The 24512-nt window shown below is 43.9% G+C and overlaps 2 protein-coding genes across 3 annotated transcripts in view; one reads left to right on the top strand and one right to left on the bottom strand.

The window, feature by feature from the left end:
* Positions 1 to 8047: 8047 nt before the first annotated feature.
* LOC125235917 lies at positions 8048 to 23787 on the bottom strand. The gene is made up of 6 exons (XM_048142553.1): positions 23650 to 23787; positions 23429 to 23511; positions 14598 to 14766; positions 10714 to 10807; positions 8894 to 9129; positions 8048 to 8180 (listed from the first exon to the last, which is right to left on the bottom strand). Exons 2-6 carry the CDS (start codon positions 23491 to 23493, stop codon positions 8079 to 8081), a joined length of 666 nt encoding a protein of 221 aa, XP_047998510.1. The 5' UTR covers positions 23494 to 23511; positions 23650 to 23787; the 3' UTR covers positions 8048 to 8078.
* Positions 23788 to 23992: 205 nt separating this feature from the next.
* Positions 23993 to 24512, top strand: part of LOC125235879 (WD repeat domain phosphoinositide-interacting protein 4) — a 36187-nt gene continuing 35667 nt past the window's right edge. For both annotated transcript variants that reach the window (XM_048142505.1, XM_048142504.1), the window contains exon 1: positions 23993 to 24172. In XM_048142505.1, the coding sequence (XP_047998462.1) occupies positions 24118 to 24172 (55 nt within the window). In that variant the 5' untranslated portion in view covers positions 23993 to 24117. The remainder of the gene's footprint in view (positions 24173 to 24512) is intronic.

Raw genomic sequence — 24512 nt, 5'->3', positions numbered from 1 at the left:
CAGCTTGCTAATGTGGAGTGGCGTGATGATGACGACAGTGTAGAAATCAGCCGAGTAAACTGGTCTTCGCTAAAGGACGCCATAGCTTCTTTTTTTGTTTTCACGTATCTTGTTGTGACACGCCCTGCCTTCGTGACGAATCTTGCGCGTGGAGGAACGTGCCGCTCGTTGGACGCCAGTGTAAAGAAGACGAGACGGTTATATTCACAAAAATTTTATTAAGGGAATTACTACTTTCAAAATGTCGAAAGAGGACAAGGCGTCCACTCGGATGGCCGAGGTAGGATGCCTGAGTAGGTTCGCACTGTCGCGGGTGCCGCGGTAGTACCAGTAGGCCTAGCACATGATTGCCGCGAGAGTATGTCGCCGCGAGATAGACTACCCGTCCTTATGTCATTAATACAGTTAGAAGAAGACGTGTGATCTATCTCGCGGCGACATACTCCCGCGGCCATCATGTGCTAGGCCTACAGGGAGCTCTGTCCGTCACGGATGGCCGCGGTGGACTGAATGCCGGGCGCTGCGACGGCTGTCTTTTATAGGGGCGCGGCGTGTCTGTGTGTGCCGCGTCGACGCTCCGTTAGGTGTGTGCGTGAGTTGTTTGTGATTCCCGGGGCGCGTTGCTAGAGTCTTAGGCACTACACCATTAAATTATAATTTTAGTACCAAAAATGAATTCTACGTTATTGATTTACTCGAAAACGATACCAAACATGACCTATGAACTAAACGGGCTATGTTAGAACTTTTCAAAGCAAGCCGGGTGAAGCGGTACTTTGACCCCCCCTCTCGAGCCCCAGGGGGGAGGCTCCCGAAGGCTCCCGATCTTAATCGGCTTATTTTGATATAAGGAACAACTGTGCCAAGTTTCATGCTTTGGTCAAGAAAAAAACCGGCCAAGAGCGTGTCGGGCCACGCTCAGTGTAGGGTTCCGTAGTTTTTCGTATTTTTCTCAAAAACTACTGAACCTATCAAGTTCAAAACAATTTTCCTAGAAAGTCTTTATAAAGTTCTACTTTTGTGATTTTTTTCATATTTTTTAAACATATGGTTCAAAAGTTAGAGGGGGGACGCACTTTTTTTTCCTTTAGGAGCGATTATTTCCGAAAATATTAATATGATCAAAAAACGATCTTAGTAAACCCTTATTCATTTTTAAATACCTATCCAACAATATATCACACGTTGGGGTTGGAATGAAAAAAAATATCAGCTCCCACTTTACATGTACGGGGGGTACCCTAATAAAACATTTTTTTCCATTTTTTAGGGTTCCGTAGCCAAAATGGCAAAAACGGAACCCTTATAGTTTCGTCATGTCCGTCTGTCCGTCTGTCCGTCTGTCCGTCTGTCACAGCCGATTTACTCGGAAACTATAAGTACTACAGTGATGAAATTTGATGGGAATATGTGTTGTATGAACCGCTACAAAATTATGACACTAAATAGTAAAAAAAGAATTGGGGGTGGGGCCCCCATACATGTAACTGAGGGATGAAAATTTTTTTTTCGATGTACATACCCGTGTGGGGTATCAATGGAAAGGTCTTTTAAAATGATATAAAGTTTTCTAAAAAACATTTTTCTTAAAGTGAACGGTTTTTGAGATATCAGCTCTCAAAGTCGTAAAAAGTATGTCCCCCCCCCCTCTATTTTTATAACTACGGGGTATAAAATTCTAAAAAAAATAGAGGTGATGCATGCTAATTAACTCTTTCAACGATTTTTGGTTTGATCAAAGTATCTCTTATAGTTTTTGAGATAGGTTGATTTAACTGTAATTTTGGCAGGTGTATAAATTGACATAATAAGTTTATTATATTTGCTGCTACGGAACCCTTTGTGCGCGAGCCCGACTCGCACTTGGCCGGTTTTTTATTTTTGCACTTTGTTGGCCTGATTGATATACATATTGGTACCAAATTTCAGCTTTCTAGTGCTTACGGTTACTGAGATTATCCGCGGACGGACGGACGGACGGACGGACGGACGGACGGACAGACAGACATGGCGAAACTATAAGGGTTCCTAGTTGACTACGGAACCCTAAAAAGGTTTGGCCTCTTTTTGTCGATAAACGTCCCCACTATCTGCACAGAACGCGTTTAAAAGATGGCGAAGAGGGTGTTTGTAAAGGGCATCTTCCGTCTTCGTCATTGTCTGACGAGGAATGTGCTTGAAGATAGTTTTTATGTTTTTCTCTGTAGCCACTTGGTACAATACGATCTTATCCCTAGTGTCATTTTGCCGAAAAAGCGAGCTTTCTCCTTCTTTATCTCTGTCCTTGGGCACCCCCACTGCCACCTTCAAGGAATGCGGAGTTGTGCCTTCAGATACTTGGCCTACTATCTCCTTGACTGTGATTACTGGTAGTCAAATGCGAAGGTTGTAGCCAACATATCCGTACCCAGGCGAACATATCAGGGGTCAAAGGGTTGTCGGGGGTCTCTCTAATATTTGTTACAAATTCAGGTTGATTTCAGACTTCCGGTTCGAGAGCCATCTTAGTGGTATGGCCTCGTGAATAATTCCTTTTTCTTTTGCTCATTAATATTGTTTAAAAGTGTAATATCGATGGCGTATTATGTAGTAAAGTAATGTGGTAGTGGGAAACTGATGAAGAATTAATCTCGAATCGCGTTTAGCCTCTTTTTTGTCTTCAACGGCCGGTAGTCCACGTGCTCTTTTAAAGTCTGGCTATCAATTTACAAGTGCTAATTCACCGTACACTGTCGTACTTACCGTACCAAAATCACTAATTAATATTTAGCTCATATCACCTTGACACTGGCGAAATAGTTCCTCAGTAAATCGACTGAAGCCATTTAATAAAAAAAAACTAACTTAACTAACCAGGTTGATTTCCGCTTTGTTTTTTTGCAATTATTGACTTTTGGTTGTTCTCTGACGATATGTTGCCGATTTGTTGATGGCGGGATCCATTACCTAATCCAAAACCCGATGCGACGGATTTCTACTTCGTGCAATGAAGGTCGACAGAGTAGACTGAGAGGTGAAGACGTCCGTGTCGCATCGCTGGTGGTTGATGAACACTTCGTGGTAGCAGGTCAAGGGGTGAATTAAAACACTGCCCTGCCACACATGCGCGCTTTGAGAGCGTAGGCGGAGCGCAATAATGGCGGTGCATCGCACAAACGCTGGTGTTGCGCCCAGTGGGCGCTGGCGGGAACTAACGAGCGCGGATTGCGAGCGGAACGCGCGCGGGACGCGAGCGGAATGCGCGCGCATTCAGCGCGCTGATAGCGTAGCGTTAGCGAAGCGGAATGCGCTTTATGTGTGGCGGAGGCTTAATACGTACCGTTGTACGGCGTAATGCAGGGCTCTCGCAGACGAAGAGGTACGATGACGGGCGAAGCAGAAGAAGGCGAGGTCACCGAAGGTCACTTCCTTGGCTCCCAGGGGGTGCATACTGACCTCGTACGACAGTCTGTTGGAGTCAGCAGTTACTGTCGTAGTTACTCGTAACAGAAGAGATGTAGTCCTGTCCTGCCATCGTACAGCATAACATAACATACTCGTACAACCGAACTGTGCATAGCATATATAGTGCTATGCGAACTTTAATCCAGCTGCATGTCACTTCAGTCGCCAGCGCCACCGCCCGTTGAAGATTATTTTGCATCGGAAGAGCTTCACTTCGTACAATGTTACGATTATTGAAGGTCTTATCGGGCTGCAGATGCAAGCAAAACAGGAGCGATTGGCCTACAGCTATCGGCAGCTGTACGAGGTAATGCTGGAAACTGCAGCGGTGTAACCTTCCTCTGTAGACTACGAAAGTTGTAAAATTGATGAAATCAGGTTCTACGATCGAATCAAGCACTATTAATTCAGTATAGTCGAGCCAGATGATAACAACTGAAGTCCTCCTGAGTTCCTGGCCCCTTTCGCTTTGAGCTGGAATCTCAAGTTCACTAAGGCGAAGCGGGTTTATTTTTCCCAATTTGTTTATTAGAGGCTCGGCGAACAAGTTCATCTCTCGAATGGACAGGGGGCGCCACAAGCCTCCGGGAAATCGTCGTGTACTTGAAACCCCCGCGGCCAGATTACCGATCGGTTTTGGTGTCCGCCCGGTAAACAGACGCACGCTCAGGATGCAGGACGCTGGCTCGAATTCAGATCTGGACATTCTGAAAGAGATTTTTTTTAAATAATAAAACCTTTACGATGTCTGTGACCTACACAATGAGCGATGTACAGGAATCACAGGGTCGTCTCGCGAGGCGCCTCTCCGATTAGATAGCTCGTGAACATCGTCAGGACACCCTCGCAGCAGTGCGGCTCCTCGTCCGGTTATTGACGTCTTACCTCGTTCAACTATGGGTGGCCAAGCCACGTTAAGGACGTAGCATCTTTGGGATCATCCATAAATTACGTCACACGTTAAGGGGGAGGGAGGGGGTCGGCGAAGTGTGACAATGTGTGACATGGGGGTGGGAGGGGTCCTGAAGTTCGTGACGTCACATTTCAAAATCTAAGGGTTAAAACACGAATTTTAAACTCTTACTTTATGAAAACCTCATAAGCATTTATATATACAAAAATTACAAAATTACAAATACAGGAAGTTCGAAAAAGCCGAAAGTAGGCGATCGATAGTCTAGGCCATTTAGAACATTCTTTAGCTATAAATGTCTTGGACAAAATTTGATTCGTCGTTTTTTTTTTACTATACAACATCAAACTAAATCAAATCCATCAATTTATCCAATATTTATGATTCAAAATCATCATTTATAGGTAAATTCTACCAATCAGCTTAAGGCATCAAGATTCTCCAAAACAACGGAACCGCTAAACTTGAAATTTGGCGCACATATGTTAATCTGTGACCCAAGGACGGACATGTAATTTAAGTTACGAAAATTTAATTATAGCGGCCAGTATTGGGGGTTTATAGTGAAAATTCTAAATTAAAGTTTTTTGAACTATATTGTGTTACATATGACATGAAAGAGCTTTTTATAAGTACCTATTCCAAAAATTACCATCCCCACTTTTAACGTGCTACATGTAAAAAAAGTCAGTTTTGACCCAACTCACCCCAAATTATGTTATGTTAAGATTTTTTTTTAAATCTAATGGTTTCCAGGAGCCTGGATAAGGTTTATGAGGTTATTTACATAGAAAAATGCAAGTAAATACAACAACGATTTAAGAAGAAAATGTTCTCAAACACAATTAAATATTCGTATTATGTAAAGTATCAATATCAACAACATTTTATCGATGTTCCGACGACAATTCAAATCAATTAAGAGAAGTCAATAGCATCATCATCATTATCAGGCAAAGCCGGATAACTGGAGAAAACATCGGCAAAAACACATGAGTATAAGTACCAGTTGTCTGCACTGATGTAGTGTCCGCTGAGTCAGCTGAGGTGCTCGACCTCCATAGACTTCAGTTGTCTGCAACCGCTGAAGTGCTGGATCTCCGTAAGCACCAGTTGACGATGTCTGCTCAAGTGCTCGAACTCCGTAGACTCCAGTTGTCTGTGTCTGCTGAACTTCTGGGTCTCCATAAGCACCAGTTGAAGATGTCTGCTGAGGTGCTAGACCTCTGTAGGCTCCATCAGTTGTCCGCGTCTGCTGAAATGCTAGATCTCCGTAAGCACCAGTTGACGATGACTGCTGAGGTGCTAGACCTCTGTAGGCTCCATCAGTTGTCCGCGTCTGCTGAAATGCTAGATCTCCGTAAGCACCAGTTGACGATGTCTGCTGAGGTGCTAGACCTCTGTAGGCTCCATCAGTTGTCCGCGTCTGCTGAAATGCTAGATCTCCGTAAGCACCAGTTGACGATGTCTGCTGAGGTGCTCGACCTCCGTAGGCTCCAGTTGTCTGTGTATGTTTAAGTGCTGGATCTCCGTAAGCACCAGTTGACAACGTCTGCTCAAGTGCTCGAACTCCGTAGACTCCAGTTGTCTGTGTCTGCTGAACTTCTGGGTCTCCGTAAGCACCAGTTGAAGATGTCTGCTGAGGTGCTAGACCTCTGTAGGCTCCATCAGTTGTTCGCGTCTGCTGAAGTGCTGGATCTCCGTAAGCACCAATTGACGATGTCTGCTGAGGTGCTCGGCCTCCGTTGGCTCCAAATGTCTGCATCTGCTGAACTTCTGGATCTACGTAAGCACCAGTTAACGATGTCTGCTGAGGTGCTCGACCTCCGTAGGCTCCAGTTGTCTGTGCATATTTAAGTGCTGGATCTTCGTAAGCACTAGTTGACGTCTGCTCAAGTGCTCGACCTCCGTTGGCTCCAAATGTCTGCATCTGCTGAACTTCTGGGTCTACGTAAGCACCAGTTGACGATGTCTGCTGAGGTGCTCGACCTCCGTAGATTCTAGTTGTCTGTGTATGTTTAAGTGCTGTATCTCCGTAAGCACCAGTTGACAACGTCTGCTTAAGTGCTCGACCTCCGTTGGCTCCAAATGTCTGAATCTGCTGAATTTCTGGGTCTCCGTAAGCACCAGTTGACGATGTCTGCTGAGGTGCTTTTACGTCTGGTAACATGCTCCGAAAAGAGGCCATATCAGCGTCCGCATCGTCCACGTTTTTTTTCTTTTATCTTTATTTGTGTATTTTTTCTTGAAAAGTATTCATACGCAGACTTATTAACATCACTTAAATGTATCTGTGACTTTTTCTGTACTTTTGGTGTATGTTGTGGCGTTAGGTAATCAGTCGCATTTTGTTCGCCTGTAGATGAAACTTACTCATACATTGTGTGTAGAAACTTACTCATACATTTGGGTACTTAAATGGCAAATCTCAAATCTCACCACCATTCATTCGTTTGTTTCAGACAGCTGTGACGTCGAGGCAGGCAAGTATGGTCGCGCGATAAATGATAAAACATCAGGCCGTCCCTATCGCACTTACTAATAGTGCGATAGGGACGGCCTGATATTTTTATCGTTTATCGCGTGACCATGCTACCCGTGCAGCATTCGACCGCGGGGCTCCAGCGTGCCAGCCGTGCCAGGCGAGCTCAGGGTACCGCGTGACAAGCAGACGACCCGTCTGAAGATTCCCACGGGTTTCAAATATTTCGAATTCTGTTATCATACTGGTCCTTATATTATAAGGAGTTTCTGTTTCGATTTTACATTAATAATATTTAGTTCTCGTTACTGAATTTGTTAATTTATGTAATAAACTTTTTTAATCTTTTTTATTTTTTATTTTCATTACTTATAGATTGGTATTAATTCATTATTATTCATTAATTTAAAGGTACACTGAAATTCAGCTTTGTTGTACCAAAGAAGATAGAGTATTATACGACCGGTCTGGCGCACCGGTTTAACGACCGGTCTGGCGCAGTCGGTAGTGACCCTGCCTGCTACGCCGCGGTCCCGGGTTCAAATCCCGGTAAGGGCATTTATTTGTGTGATGAGCACAGATATTTGTTCCTGAGTCATTGATGTTTTCTATGTATATAAGTATTTATATATTATATATATATCGTTGTCTGAGTACCCACAACACAAGCCTTCTTGAGCTTACCGTGGGCCTCAGTCAATCTGTGTAAGAATGTCCTATAATATTTATTTATTTTTATTTATTTATTTATTTATTTATTATAGAGAGTTACTGTCAAAATAAAAACTAAAATGTGTAATCACAGTGCATAGACTGCCATCTCTCGACACAAGCTTAAAACTTTTGAACCTCAGTTTTGACAATTTGGCCCATATCCTTAAGCTTGATGTGTGTTAAAATGTCAAATGTTAAAATTAGCGCCATCTAGCCGAGCGTCCCCCAAAGGTGTATCGCCATCTAGGCCATTTTTCTGTATGGTTTTGTGGTACGTTTTTTTCTTAGATTTTATCTGTCTATACGGATTACATATGTTTTTGATAACACTAATAATGTTATACCTATAACAGTTATAACAGTCAAGTGTGGAAGTGTGTTTCTACTTCAATTTATACAATCACGACGCTCGGATTTCAATTAAAATCTTCGTCAAAAAAATATAATTTTGTTCCCTCGTGACACAATCTACTAGTGAGAAAAGAAAAAGCCTCACAGTCTTCCCTTACATTTATTGTCACAAAACTAGACGCACGGATCATCGGCCCGCCGCCGCGTCGACGGCAGGGGCTCCTTGTATCTCTGCATGGACCTCCAACAAGCCTTGGCCGACGCACTGTACGTGTCCTGGAATTAACCACAACATTTCAATAGGCTAGTTGCCTCCTAGTCAAATCAGCTTCTTCTTAACAACTGTCAAAACGTATTTGAACGACTTCCTAATATGGACTTTATATGAAATCGAATTGAGTGACGTCACGGTCAACTCCGTTACTTTATATATTTCTACCAGACTTATTAAATAGAAATTGGATTAAAAAATAACTTCCATCCATGTGTCTTTCTTGTAATTATCTGATGCTTTATTTCGTGCATGGTATAAAATATTTTATTTTAACTACAGTCAAGTTCCCTATTTTGAAGAAACCCCGACATATTGGACCGATTTCCATCAATAACCATAAAATAACATTTTCTAAAAACCCCCGACCACTACATAGTGAACCGATTTTCATGAAACATGGCTAAGAACACTCCCGACTAACTCAGCTTTCAAACAAAAAAAAAACTAAATTTAAATCGGTTCATCCGTTCGGGAGCTACGATGCCACAGACAAACACACACGCAGACAGACAGACACGTCAAACTTATATCACCCCGTCGTTTTTGCGTCGGGGGTTAAAAATGGCTAAGAACACTCTCAACTCAACTAATTCAGATGTCAAAAAAAAAACTAAATCTAAATCGGTCGGATTTATCGGGAGCTACGATGCCACAGACAGACACACTCCCACACACACGTCAAACTTATCACTCCGTCGTCTTTGCGGCTACTTGCCTGGTACTCTGTCCTCCCAGGGAAGTCCGCGTTGTACAGCGTGAAGGACTTGGGCGAGACGCCGGTATGGACCTCGCGGGGGGGTTCGATGGTGGGGCGCACCACCGGCGGGGGGTCGGAGAAGTGCGTGGGGTCCTTGTAGCAGCGCAGCACGCCGAGCCGGTTGCTCTCCATCGGGATGGGCGCCGGGGACTGCGACGCGGCCATTAGGGCTCGGTACTCGGTTATTGGGAATGCTGGAATTTAAGGTTTGTTAGGAATACAAATGGTATGTTTCGTTTGACGCATTCTTTAGTAGACTGACTTAGACCAATAGTCTAGATACTATCATTATAAGAGTTTTGAATGATTCACGGTTATTTTCATTACGCTTATATTGACCGGGATATAGACCGTGATTACCTTTTTGATTTTTGTCGAGCCCCCGACCAAAATCAAAAAGGTAATCACGGTCTATTTCCCGGTCAATATAAGTCACTATCATTATGTTTGTCATAGAAATATATAAGATCATAGGCAACATCATTTTTCTTCACGAGAAAAAGGGAGGCATACAGACCAGGGTGCGTAGCCGAATGGCACAAACGCTCACGAAACGAAACGCTCGTAGATATTTATCACTATCGCTCGTGCGTATTGGCGCGACAGAGCCAGACTAGCTTTCGCGGCGTTTCGTTTTCGTTCCGCGTCGCAGAAATGCCATTCGGCTACGGCACCAGGCCCCGTAGCCGAATGGCATTTCTCCGACGCCAAACGAAAGCGATACGCCGCTGGCTCTGTCGCGCCAATACGCAAGCGCGATAGAGATAGATATCTACTAGCGCTTCGTTTCGTGAGCGTTTCGTGAGCGATTGTGCCATTCGGCTAGCCACCCTGTGATCATATTTGACATATTTCTATGATAAATATATGCGAGTGTGTTTAGTAAGACGTCCCACTTTGTCGGTTACCATTAAGGCGAAATTTACTTGTATCCTTTATATGGATAAACTGACAAAGCGGCTTTATAGCAATCGACAAAGTGGGACGTTTTCCCGTGCACACTCACATATGATAATGGACTGTCGGCCTTAAGATGAAGTCATATCTAACTTACTAACGAGCGATTTACATAAAATGCAACTCGATGCGGGTATTACTAGTAGATGTAACTTCACCCTGAATTACCTACATTGAAACTTGAGGCTCCGCCTTAGTGCATTTTCACATTATCCGATCCGATATCGGATGTAGGACCGATATCCCATGGATACATTTAAGCCTTCCCATGGAAGCATTTATTTGATTTTTACCTTTGAAATCCTTCCATCGGATATCGGATCGGATAATATAAAAACGCACTTACTCGTTATGGGAATACATACGTGAGTTTATTTATGCATGATGTGTATTAGGAGTATTAGTTAGGATGTTTGTAAGTAGAAGGAAATGAGTGTTATTGTTTGGGTGAATCAACTTTTTCTTGCCTGTTGTTGCCATGGTTTCGTTCCCCCAAGTCACGCTGGTTTTACGCAAAAATGATGCTACTTAAACTATGCAAACATGCATTTTTCTGATGTTAACAAGCCCTTTCCTTAATTAACCACCTACAAACATGGACTACATGCATGGTTGCATAATTTCAGTAGCATAATGCGTAAAACAAGCGTGGCTCAGGGGACCATAACCATGGCAATAACAGGCAAGAAAAAGTTGATTCACCCGTTTATTGTCACGTCACTTCATTACCTAAAATACTCCCATGTTTGTAACAAATAGGTAAGTATATGGTCACCATCAAATAAGAGTATCTGTGAAATAAAGAATTATAGGTAACTCACATCTTTTCTGGTATGTGGATCTATACATGGTGGTCATTTTGCTGTCTAAATCGTCGCAAGGATGGTCCAGGATGTCATTTGTAACGTCTACCATCTGTAACAATAGTTATTTGTTATACAAGGGGGCAAAGTTGTATTTTAACGCAGAGTGTGGAATTGAAAAACGAGCAAGTGAAAGGAATGCTGAACTTGCGAGTTTTTTAACACACGAGAAGTAAAATACATTTGCACCCGAGTGTAACACAAAACTTTTCCCCTCACTATAGCGAGGAAACTACAACGCAAAAAATGCGTTTATCACTGTTTCCAGTAGTTCCACGGGTGGTAAATCAATTTTAAAGCAGTTAATTCGTTTTATTAATGTAATCTCCTTTTAATAAGTGGTGCACAATAAAGTATATATTATTATTCCTCTTTATTTCTTTTAAATCTTAGGCTAGGTTATTTATTTATTATTATTATTATTTATTTATTTATTATTCTCTTTATTTCTTTCAAATCTTAGGCTAGGCTGTTTATAATATGAATATAAAAGTAAAATACAAAACCACTTACAAAACAATATAAAACACATATAAACACATTATAAAAAACCTAACCTAGGGTGCCGCCAGCAGCGGGGCAGGGCCCAAGCTGCCGGTGGTTAGGGCCGCAGAGAGAGGAACCGTCGGACTATCCGCGCTGTGTCCAAGATCACCGCCTTCTGCATCTGGCCCTTGATCCAGCCACCTAGCGAGAGTCTCTTAAGATGTTGGTCGAGACTCTTCGCTATGAGACCGTTCGCTGAAACGACTATCGGAACAATGATCGTTGATTCAACATCCCACATGGCGGTTATCTCGTGAGCCAAGTCTAGGTACTTACTGGACTTGTCCTTCTCGGCTTTCACGAGATTCTCATCATGGGGGATGGTGATGTCAACGAGCACTGCCCGGCGTTGCAGTCGATCTATTATCACAATGTCAGGCTTATTGGCTACAATAGTCCTGTCAGTGATAATAGATCGATCCCAATAGAGCGTGGCACGACCATTTTCGAGAACTGGCGCAGGTAAGTACTTGTAGTACGGTACTTCGCGGTCCACAAGGCCGTATTGAAGAGCAAGTTGCTGGTGAATAATCCTGGCTACGAGATTATGTCTGTGCAAGTACTCGCCGTTAGCAAGATGAGAACAACCGGAAATAATATGCCTGAGTGACTCTCCGGGACGGCGGCATGCCCGACAAATGTCGACCGTACCGTCCTTCAGGATATATTTCCGGTAGTTGTTCGTCATCATAACTTCGTCCGCAATTGCACAGGCAAAACCCTCGGTTTCTCCGAAGAGGTCCCCGAATCGTAACCAGTTCACCGATGCGAGCAGATCTACATCGGGTCCCGTGAGGGCCTTGTAGAACCGCCCGTGTAGCTGCTATTATTATTATTATTATTAATTTGACTTTATCCAAGGTCAAATTATTTTACCCACTATTGGATAAAATGCGTTTTTACCTGTATTAAAGGACAAAACACGTGTTTCCGAGCTAGTGAGGGGAAAAAATAGTTTTCTTTAATGTATAAATCTCTGAATCTGTATATAATCTCACGATAGTTCAAGTCTATGGCAGACGCTATTTTGTGCCACCTTAGGGACCATCCACACACATGTCTTGCGGCGCGCAACGGACGGTCCGCCACGCCGTCCGAATGTAATTCAAAAGACGTCTCCTCAGTCCTTTTTGTATAGGAAGGACGTAAGACGCGCCTCCAGGCGTCGTGGCGCGCGCCGCAAGACATATATGCGTCTCATGAGTGTGGATGGTCCCTAAGACCGTTTTCATATTATCCGATCCGATATCGGATGTCGGAAGGATTTCGATAGAAAAAATCCAAGATGGCGCCTGTAATGTATGGGATATCGGTCCGACATCCGATATCGGATCGGATAATGTGAAGACTCACTTAGCCGATGTGTCATGAGTGTGGATGGTCCCTTAGCCGATGTGATAATTGTTGACGGTAACGGCCATTGAATCGCAATCTGACTCGGTCGCGCCTCTACGGGGCATGTAGCAAGATGCACAAACGCTTACGATTATATCGTTATTGTAGAATAGAATAGAATCATTTATTGCATGAAACAAACCAGATATAAAGGTGTTACATATTGTGTGGTTGGTTTTGTGTGACGTCCTGTAAGGACACAGAAAATCTAAATACTTACATCTAACTTAAATATAAATGTTTAACATTGTAGCCACAATAACGATATAATCGCTAGCTTATCTATATCTATCGTTCTTCCGTATTAGCGCGACAGAGCCAAACTGCGTTTCTATTGGCGTCTAATATATGTCACATATTACTATGTGGGTAGATATAATTTGTAGGGTAGGCGGTAATGGCATGAAGCAATAATAATAAATCAGTCTTACCAGTCTATAATCAGCTGAGGTTATCATTGTGTGATCCCTAATACTTTGCATGGCGCAGTCGGTAGGATACGAGCCTACGCTCCCAAAGGGAATCTGATTTCCAATCACGACGAACGATTCTTGGCTAGGCTGATAAGAGAGCGGTAACATGCAAAACGGTTTATGTAGACATTGGCGCATTATTTGCCAGGCTGTACGCAGCTTTTCCCCTTCTCCGACAGGAGGCAGCAGCAGTGAGCTCACCTGTCTCCGCAGCTGCTCGCAGTCGCACAGCTTCTCCAGCAGCTGCCGGTACTGCTGCACGGGCAGCAGGGGGCAGCAGCAGTGAGCTCACCTGTCTCCGCAGCTGCTCGTAGTCGCACAGCTTCTCCAGCAGCTGCCGGTACTGCTGCACGGGCAGCAGGAGGCAGCAGCAGTGAGCTCACCTGTCTCCGCAGCTGCTCGTAGTCGCACAGCTTCTCCAGCAGCTGCCGGTACTGCTGCACGGGCAGATACTTACTGGCCATGGGTCTTTTGGTAAATACCTGCACCGAATAGAGAGGGAAGAATCCCCCATGTGTCATGAGTGTGGCGCATTAGTAGATGCGCCCCGTCATGTTCTCGAAGAGTGCCCTGCATGGGGGCCCCAGCGGGCCAGCCTCCAGGCAATAATAGGTACAGACCTCTCACTGCAGAGCATTGTGAAGTCTATGCTTGACAGCGAGGAGGCATGGACGGCGATGGTCTCCTTCAGCCATTATGTTATGTCGCAGAAGGAGACAGCGGAACGTGCGTGCGAGAACGACCCTGACGCGCACCCACTCCGCCGTCGACGGGCTGGCGGCAGAGCCAGGCGCTACGCGCACCTGATGCCTCCGCCGTAATGGGCTGCGCGGTGCTCCGGGGGAGTACCCGTGCCTAAACGCCCACGCGAATGGGGGTGCCTGCCCAACTGGCGCCCAAACTGCATGCGGCCAGTAGGCCGCCCGCCGGGGTGTACGTGGTGGAATGCTTATAGTGACCCTGCGACACTCCACCCAAGGCGGAGACGGAATTCGTTGGTGGTTTTAGACGGTAGTCCTACATTGGTTAGTCCGTCATCGCCACTGGTCCCCCGGACAAGGTGGCATGCGTAAATGCATTTCCCCAACGTTAAAAAAAAAAAAAAAAAAAAAAAAAAAAAAAAAAAAAAGGGGGCAGCAGCAGTGAGCTCACCTGTCTCCGCAACTGCTCGTAGTCGTCGCACAGCTTCTCCAGCAGCTGCCGGTACTGCTGCACGGGCAGCAGGGGGCAGCAGCAGTGAGCTCACCTGTCTCCGCAGCTGCTCGCAGTCGCACAGCTTCTCCAGCAGCTGCCGGTACTGCTGCATGGGCAGCAGGGGGCAGCAGCAGTGAGCTCACCTGTCTCCGCAGCTGCTCGCAGTCGCACAGCTCCTCCAGCAGCTGCCGGTACTGCTGCACGGGCAGCAGGGGGCAGCAGCAGTGAGCTCACCTGTCTCCGCAACTGCTCGTAGTCGTCGCACAGCTTCTTCTCCTTCTCCAGCAGCTGCTGGTACTGCTGGACGCGCGGCGAGTAGGAGTGCGCGTCGCAGTGGCAGTACGGAGCGACGGGCGCGGGCCGCGCCGGCGGCGCCGAGTCTGGAGACGGCGGCTGGCATGGTCTGGAATTAGTACATTACGGTAACCGCCCTCCACAATCGCGCGCGTATCGCCCCGCGATGCCGCGAACGCGAGTGTGAAGGGCGCTTTACAAGTAAGTGTGGAAAAGAGGAAGTTCGAAACGGCTGATGGGAGTCTTAAATCGACACGTGTTCCACGAGTTGCGAATTCCCATCTCGCACGTCTATCGTACGACGTTGTCGACGTTTCACAGTGAATACTGTACAGTCATTTAAATTTGTGACATAGTTGCGTGAGCTCATTGGTTAATTAGTACGATAATACAAATACAAATACAAATAATTTATTAATAAAAACATAATTGTACAGTGATTGTTCTTAAAGGCTAAGAATTGTTATACATATAAGAGATGTTTTATACAAATGCCTGAGCTAGGATAGTTCCTGTGTTTCAGGCAGAGGAAGGACTAAATTAGTGATTTATTTTTAATTATTCACTAAAATAAAACTTATAAGAAAATAAACACAAGACTTATTTTCGTAGATTCCGAACTATTACATTACATATATATTCATTGTATATTCAATAGGTAATTATTTTACAACCATAAGTAACTTTTCTGTATCATCGTACGTCATATTTTGCAGGCCTCGTCGTAGAGCACTTTTACAACAAACATAGCTAAGTGGATATAAGTCTAATTTTGCATTTAACCTGTTGTACAGAAATGGCCCCAGAAAGACGAAAAATCTAGATGAGAAAACGTGTTTTCTATGTACGGTTTGAATACAAACGATATCTTTCCGCCTTTTGTTATTATAATCTGTGTTGAAGGATATTCGGCCATGCTGCTTTAATGTTGTGCTTAAAATAAACAATTGACGAACAGTTAGTACTTGACATGATTGATAAAGAAGATCTGTAGGGTATAAAAAACAGGGACCGGACAACCCCTTCCGCGCTACAAGCCTTTCATTGGGAATCCCTAACGTAAGGACGACCCAATCGAGAGACTCTCCCTTTCGAACTGCAAGCCCATTCATTTGACTAGCCCTTACAAAAAACTAAGCAAAACAATAAAGCTAGCCCTGTGCATTGGCTTAGCGCTATCCGATACGGCTTGCAAGCCTTTAATAAGGGTTACCCTTATTTTAAGCGCTATTTATAAGGCTTTCCCTTTTGTTAAAGCGTAGTCGAGCCTTGCGTAAAAGAGACAGGATTATGAATCTAAGCTATTGTAAGAACAGGAAGGAAAATGCGCTGTTGCCACTCCGCACTATGCGCCCCATTTTTAATTTTGCAACGAAACATGTTTTCGTTGGATAAAAGTAGAACACGGCTAGAAATTATTTTTAATGAACTGGGAGACAAGGAAGTGATGGATCGCCTGATGGTAAATGATCATCGCCGCCCATAGATCAGTATGTACGTTCGTACGTATGAATGTATGTAGGTATGTATGAATGTATATGTAGGTATGTATGTATGAATATAATTATGTAAATATGTATGTAAATATACAGTGTTGGCCGAAAATCAATACAATTAACCATTAACATTACACATTGAAAAGGTTAATTGCCAACATAAAAACAAGCCGTTTTCGTCATCCAACTCGCCTTGATGAGTTAATTGGGTGAGCAGTTCCTAAGATAGAGCTGATGCTGAACCCTGGCTTTTCCCAGGGGAACGCGGGTTTGGTTTAACATAGGCAAGCGCTGTTTTCGTCATCGGACTTGTTTTGATGAGTACTTGAGTGAGCAGTAACCAAGGTAGAGCTGATGCTGAACCCTGGTTATTCCTAGGGGAACGCGGGTTTGGAGTAACATAGGCAAGCGCTGTTTTCGTCATCGGACTTGTCTTGATGAGTACTTGTGTGAGCAGTAACCAAGGTAGAGCTGATGCTGAACCCTGGCTACTCCTAAGGGAACTCGGGTTTCGTGCAACATAGGCAAACGCTGTTTTCTTCATCGGACTTGTATTGATGAGTACTTGAGTGAGCAGTAACCAAGGTAGAGCTGATGCTGAACCCTGGCTTTTCCCAGGGGAACGCGGTTTCGGAGTAACATAGGCAAGCGCTGTTTTCTTCATCGGACTTGTCTTGGTGAGTACTTGAGTGAGCAGTAACCAAGGTAGAGCTGATGCTGAACCCTGGCTTTTCCCAGGGGAACGCGGGTTTGGAGTAACATAGGCAAGCGCTGTTTTCTTCACCGGACTTGTCTTGGTGAGTACTTGTGTGAGCAGTAACCAAGGTAGAGCTGATGCTGAACCCTGGCTATTCCTAGGGGAACGCGGGTTTGGAGTAACATAGGCAAGCGCTGTTTTCGTCATCGGACTTGTCTTGATGAGTACTTGAGTGAGCAGTAACCAAGGTAGAGCTGATGCTGAATCCTGGCTATTCCTAAGGGAACTCGGGTTTCGTGCAACATAGGCAAACGCTGTTTTCGTCATCGGACTTGTCTTGATGAGTACTTGAGTGAGCAGTAACCAAGGTAGAGCTGATGCTGAACCCTGGCTTTTCCCAGGGGAACGCGGGTTTGGTGTAACATAGGCAAGCGCTGTTTTCGTCATCGGACTTGTTTTGATGAGTACTTGAGTGAGCAGTAACCAGGGTAGAGCTGATGCTGAACCCTGGCTATTCCTAGGGGAACTCGGGTTTCGTGCAACATAGGCAAACGCTGTTTTCGTCATCGGATTTGTCTTGATGAGTACTTGAGTGAGCAGTAACCAAGGTAGAGCTGATGCTGAACCCTGGCTATTCCTAGGGGAACTCGGGTTTCGTCAGCGGACTTGTCTTGATGAGTACTGGTAAAGCTGATATTGAACTCTGGCTGTACCTAGGGGAACTTAGGTTTGGTGCAACATAGACAAACCCGGTTTCCGTTATAGGCCCTGCCTTTATGAGGAGTTGGGTGCGCAGTACCCAAGCCACTGCTGTAGCTGAGACCTGGTGGTACCTAGGGGAACTCAGGTTCGGTGCAATATAAATAAACGCTGTTTTCTGTTCATAGTATGTTTCGTGTGAAATATCTTAGACTCGTCTTTATGACTGGTACTTGGTTGAGTTGATTAGTACCATAGAATCTGTCAAACTATTTCTGTTGATTGTTGTGAATTCTATGAAGATCGTTTGAAACAGAAATACTTTTCTGGTGGCAATCAAGCATACAGCCCGTCTGATAGTAAATCGTTACCGCAGTCTATGGACGCTTGGAACTCCAGTATTCTCTTTATTCCCTGTGTTACTATTAGTGAAATCGACTGTACTTAATTTTGATATTCAAATGGTTATACATACGTATTTTTTTAGACATAAATAAAGTGTTTTATGTATGGCAAATTAATAAATTTGTTCTAACTACTTGATGTTAATATTCACTTCTGGTAGGATTTTTGTTCAGTTAATATTATGTTTTATGCCTAACTTGACATTGCATGAAATATTTCTATATTATAATGCACCGAAACCAGAGTTGCCCTAGATACCGCCAGGGCTCAGCTACAACGCTGTCTTGGCTATTGCGCACCCAAGTCCTCGTCAAGACAAGTCCGATGACGCAAACAGAGTTTGCCTATGTTACACCAAACCCGAGTTCCCCTAGGTACAGCCAGGTTTCGGCATCAGCTCTATCTCGGGTACAGCTCACCCAAATACTCATTAAGACAAGTCCAATGACGAAAACAGCGTTTGCCTGTGTTACACTAAACCCGAGTTCCCCTAGGTGCAAACAGAGTTCAGCATCAGCTACACTTCGGGTACTGCTTACTCAAGTACTCATCAAGACAAGTCCGATGACGAAAACAGCGTTTGCCTGTGTTACACTAAACCCGAGTTCCCCTAGGTGCAGCCAGGGTTCAGCATCAGCTGGACTTTGGGTATTGCTCACTCGAGTAGTCATCAAGACAAGTCCGATGACGAAAACAGCGTTTGCCTGTGTTACACTAAACCCGAGTTCCCCTAGGTGCAGCCAGGGTTCTGCATCAGCTGGACTTTGGGTATTGCTCACTCGAGTACTGATCAAGACAAGTCCGATGACGAAAACAGCGTTTGCCTGTGTTACACTAAACCCGATTTCCCCTAGGTGCAGCCAGGGTTCAGCATCAACTGGACTTCGGGTACTGCTCACTCGAGTACTCATCAAGACAAGTCCGATGACGAAAACAGCGTTTGCCTGTGTTACACTAAACCCGAGTTCCCATAGGTGCAGTCAGGGTTCAGCATCAGCTGGAATTTGGGTACTTCTCACTCGAGTACTCATCAAGACAAGTCCGATGACGAAAACAGCGTTTGCCTGTGTTACACTAAACCCGAGTTCCCCTAGATGCAGCCAGGGTTCAGCATCAGCTGGACTTCGGATACTGCTCACTCGAGTACTCATCAAGACAAGTCCGATGACGAAAACAGCGTTTGCCTGTGTTACACTAAACCCGAGTTCCCCTAGATGCAGCCAGGGTTCAGCATCAGCTGGACTTCGGGTACTGCTCACTCGAGTACTCATCAAGACAAGTCCGATGACGAAAATAGCGTTTGCCTGTGTTTCACTAAACCCGAGTTCCCCTAGGTGCAGTGCAGCCAAGGTTCAGCATCAGCTGGAATTCGGGTACTGCTCACTCGAGTACTCATCAAGACAAGTCCGATGACGAAAACAGCGTTTGCCTGTGTTACACTAAACCCGAGTTCCCCTAGGTGCATCCAGGGTTCAGCATCAGCTGGACTTCGGGTACTGCTCACTAGAGTACTCATCAAGACAAGTCCGATGACGAAAACAGCGTTTGCCTGTGTTACACTAAACCCGAGTTCCCCTAGGTGCATCCAGGGTTCAGCATCAGCTGGACTTCGGGTACTGCTCACTAGAGTACTCATCAAGACAAGTCCGATGTCGAAACCAGCGTTTGCCTGTGTTACACTAAACCCGAGTTCCCCTAGGTGCAGCCAGGGTTCAGCATCAGCTGGACTTTGGGTATTGCTCACTCGAGTAGTCATCAAGACAAGTCCGATGACAAAACCAGCGTTTGCCTGTGTTACACTAAACCCGAGTTCCCGTAGGTGCAGCCAGGGTTCTGCATCAGCTGGACTTTGGGTATTGCTCACTCGAGTACTGATCAAGACAAGTTCGATGACGAAAACAGCGTTTGCCTGTGTTACACTAAACCCGATTTCCCCTAGGTGCAGCCAGGGTTCAGCATCAACTGGACTTCGGGTACTGCTCACTCGAGTACTCATCAAGACAAGTCCGATGACGAAAACAGCGTTTGCCTGTGTTACACTAAACCCGAGTTCCCATAGGTGCAGCCAGGGTTCAGCATCAGCTGGAATTTGGGTACTACTCACTCGAGTACTCATCAAGACAAGTCCGATGACGAAAACAGCGTTTGCCTGTGTTACACTAAACCCGAGTTCCCCTAGATGCAGCCAGGGTTCAGCATCAGCTGGACTTCGGGTACTGCTCACTCGAGTACTCATCAAGACAAGTCCGATGACGAAAACAGCGTTTGCCTGTGTTACACTAAACCCGAGTTCCCCTAGATGCAGCCAGGGTTCAGCATCAGCTGGACTTCGGGTACTGCTCACTCGAGTACTCATCAAGACAAGTCCGATGACGAAAACAGCGTTTGCCTGTGTTTCACTAAACCCGAGTTCCCCTAGGTGCAGTGCAGCCAAGGTTCAGCATCAGCTGGAATTCGGGTACTGTTCACTCGAGTACTCATCAAGACAAGTCCGATGACGAAAACAGCGTTTGCCTGTGTTACACTAAACCCGAGTTCCCCTAGATGCAGCCAGGGTTCAGCATCAGCTGGACTTCGGGTACTGCTCACTAGAGTACTCATCAAGACAAGTCCGATGTCGAAACCAGCGTTTGCCTGTGTTACACTAAACCCGAGTTCCCCTAGGTACAGCCAGGGTTCAGCATCAGCTGGACTTCGGGTACTGCTCACTCGAGTACTCATCAAGACAAGTCCGATGACGAAAACAGCGTTTGCCTGTATTACACTTAACTCGAGTTCCCCTAGGTGCAGCCAGGGTTCAGCATCAGCTAGACTTCGGGTACTCATCAAGACAAGTCCGATAAAAAAAACCGGCCAAGAGCGTGTCGGGCCACGCTCAGTGTAGGGTTCCGAAGTTTTCCATATGTTTCTCAAAAACTACTGAACCTATCAACTTCAAAACAATTTTCCTAGAAAGTCTTTACAAAGTTCTACTTTTGTGATTTTTTCATATTTTTTAAACTTGTAGTTCAAAAGTTAGAGGGGGGGGGGAGGGGCCCACTTTTTTTTCCTTTAGGAGCGATTATTTCCGAAAATATTAATATTATCAAAAAGCAATCTTAGTAAACCCTTTATTCATTCTTAAATACCTATCCAACAATATATCACACGTTGGGGTTGGAATGAAAAATATTATCAGCCCCCATTTTACATGTACCCTAATATTTTTTTTTTTCCATTTTTTATTTTTACACTCTGTTGGCGTGATTGATATACATATTGGGACCAAATTTCAGCTTTCTAGTGCTAACGGTTACTGAGATTATCCGCGGACGGACGGACGGACGGACAGACAGACATGGCGAAACTATAAGGGTTCCTAGTTGACTACGGAACCCTAAAAAGCAGCGTTTGCCTGTGTATAAGTATTTGGTATTGAAAATTGAACCTTATTTTATCTACAGCCGTTTCCATCAAACAGAAACGCGCAAATATCACACACAGTGCCGCCGTAGGTAACGATCGTATGTTATTTCGTTCGGAGTAATGTGTGCTTTATGAGCGAGGTACAGGATTTAAACTCGCACGATATGCTATAAGGGAAAGCAAATAAAACCCGATATAAGGCTCACCCTTATGGCGTTAGGCTGAGCCGATGATAAGGGTTTTGAAAGGGTATTGGGCTATTTTAGGTAAGCGCTTTCGTTAGGGCTTTAAAAGCAAAATGAAAGGGTATCGCGTCAAAAGGGTAGGGTAAGTTAAGCCTAACGAAATACCCATACAAAACCCCGTATAAGGGATAGCGGGCCGGTCCCTGATAAAAAAGGTCGGGAAGTAGCTACTTTTAGTACCGCTCGCTGGGCTCTTTCTAAGTTTAATAGAGTGGTTTTAGCTGTGCCACCCCAAGATGAAATGCAATATGTTAATATCGATTGACACAGGGCAAAGTAAACTTGCTTGATTAAGTTGTGATCACTGATAGAACGAAGTTTCTTGAATACATAAATTAATTTCCTAACTCTATTACACAGTACTTCAATATGATTTTTAAAAGAGAGGGTTTCATCAATCATCACTCCTAGATACTTGATTTTATCTGTACAGGCTATAGACGGGCATAAACAATGGTTGTTTGTCGTATCCTCACAAGTATGTGCGTAGAGTTTTAGATTATTGGGAATCGGGTAGGATTTCCGCATGGCAAAACTTATAAAATTCGTTTTGTCAGAGTTCAATGTTAGTAGGTGAAGTTTTAGCCAGTTAGTTACAATATTAAATCCGTGCTGGGCATGCTCGTGTACCTCATTTGTTGACTTTGCGGAAAAAAGTAGGGCAGTATCATCTGCGTATGAAATAATTTTGCCACAGTCTAAGTTTAGATTGCATAAGTCATTAATATAAACCAAAAATAGGGTAGAGGCCAAAACGCTTCCTTGTGGTAAACCAAAAACTGTGTTTTTTAAGTCGGAGCTGATAATGTTATCTATTTTTACACATTGGGTTCTTTCGTCTAAGTAGCTCGCGATTAATTTGTTTTGTGTGCCCCTTATACCAAGTAATTCAAGCTTGTGCAGTAAGATTGCAGTAGAAACGGTGTCAAATGCTTTTGCAAGGTCCAAGAAGATACCGATTGTCTTATTACCCTTATCTAGTTCCTGAACTAAGTAGTCCGTTAGTTCGTGTACAGCATCTGCGGTTGATAAATTGGCTCTAAAGCCAAATTGCGTCTTTGCTAATAGAGCCTGCTTCTCTAGGTATTGAACAAGTCTATTATTAATAATTTTTTCCAGAATTTTAGATGTGGCCGGTAAAATGGAGATGGGTCTGTAATTGGTCACTTGAAATTTGCTACCAGATTTATGAACCGGAATTATAATGGACTTTTTTAGACATTTAGGAAATATTCCTTCAGAGATGCACATTTGGAAAATGAACGCTAATGGGGGGACTAGGATGTAGCGCACTTTGTACTGTAAGGTGCATTAGGGTAATTCGGAATACCAGAAATGCTATGGTACTTCCGAAAGGGGAATCTTGATATGATGGAAATAATGGTGATTTTTATGCGACTTTCGTAATTAGTCTACTTTCGGAATTACCCTAATGCACCTTATTAGGAGATTGTGTTACATGTGAGCAAATTTACACATTTAAGGTGAAGGTGTGATCTGAATCTTGTGAATCATCAACCAAGCAAAGAATTTAATTTCACTTCGGCATTTGCATCTATAAATAACTAGCGACCCGCTCCGGCTTCGCACGGGTAGGTACTATACCTACATGTAAACCTTCCTCTACAATCACTCTATCTATTAAAAAAACCGCATCAAAATCCGTTGCGTAGTTTTAAAGATTTAAGCATACATAGGGACATAGGGACAGAGAAAGCGACTTTGTTTTATACTATGTAGTGAAGTGATGTACAACCTTTATTGATATTATAACAGCTTTGCTAATGAAAACGTATAGGCGTGGTATAGGCGCCATCTACTTACTTTCCGATGATGGGCTTTGGAAAAGGCCATTGGTATTCGGTTGATACTGTGGTTGAGAAATCCATTTTTTTGATTTCTTTTTTCTGGAAAGAAGCAATACGTCGTCTTAGTAATATCAATGTACTTAGTTGTAAGACTTGTAAGTATGAGAAGAAAAACTACGTGATAAATATATCCAGCGACTCAAGCGTCTTGTCAAATATGTTGTGAATAACACTAACCTTATACAAATAAGTCGATTTTTTTCAGATTTATTAATATTATATTTGCTAAATAGCACCCTACATAATTTAGAATGACTTTTGAAGCCAAAAACTTTATCTGTGTGATAATTTCTTCGAATAGGGAAGACGACAACATTTTTGAAGTTTTATATTTTTTTTGTAATGACATAAAATGTCACAATTTTCTATACGTGCCTTTTTTATAAAACTTTTATATTCTAATTCAAACTTCTTACAATTTATTTTTAAAGGATAAATTTAATTTTTACGCTGGCAACTTTAATTTGCCACACATTTTTTAACGCTTCCAACACCGTTTTGTTTTTCTGTCATCGGTTATCAAATCAGCTGTGTATCACACACAGGGAACATGTACATAATAAATGTGCGTATTAAATTATTCGTGTGAAAATGTCCACTGATAAAAAAACTCAATGTTTATGATAAATTCATTGTCAAAGAGCAATGGCGCGGCGGAGCGGCAGCGGGATAACTAGCCTGGCGTTTAACCAGGACCAAGGTTCGTGGAGTGACACTTCCTAGTTCGATCACCTTCTTTGTTCTTCAGCGTGGTTATTGTTGTGTTGTGGTGGTTTTTTGGTACGTGACTTGTGTGTAGATGATAGGAGTGCCTTCTGAAGCGTGTTCTTAAAGCCTACATGTTGAAGTTTGAGATGGTGTCATGTTGCAAACACTACGCCACGTTGTATCAACATGATCAAACTCTCCACGTGTTTTTATTTTTAGTGGCACCCACGCGCGTTCGCTTGCTCCACTATTGTTTTGGAGATTGTTACACACTTGTGTGTAAACTATCTTTGTTTACGTATTTTACTTACGTCAGGGAAGAGTTTGTTATG

This window comes from Leguminivora glycinivorella, chromosome 18 (assembly GCF_023078275.1).
Source record: "Leguminivora glycinivorella isolate SPB_JAAS2020 chromosome 18, LegGlyc_1.1, whole genome shotgun sequence".
In the NCBI taxonomy this organism is placed as follows: domain Eukaryota; kingdom Metazoa; phylum Arthropoda; class Insecta; order Lepidoptera; family Tortricidae; genus Leguminivora; species Leguminivora glycinivorella.
The sequence above is the reverse complement of the archived record's forward strand: the minus strand, read 5'-3'. Positions and strand labels throughout refer to the sequence as shown.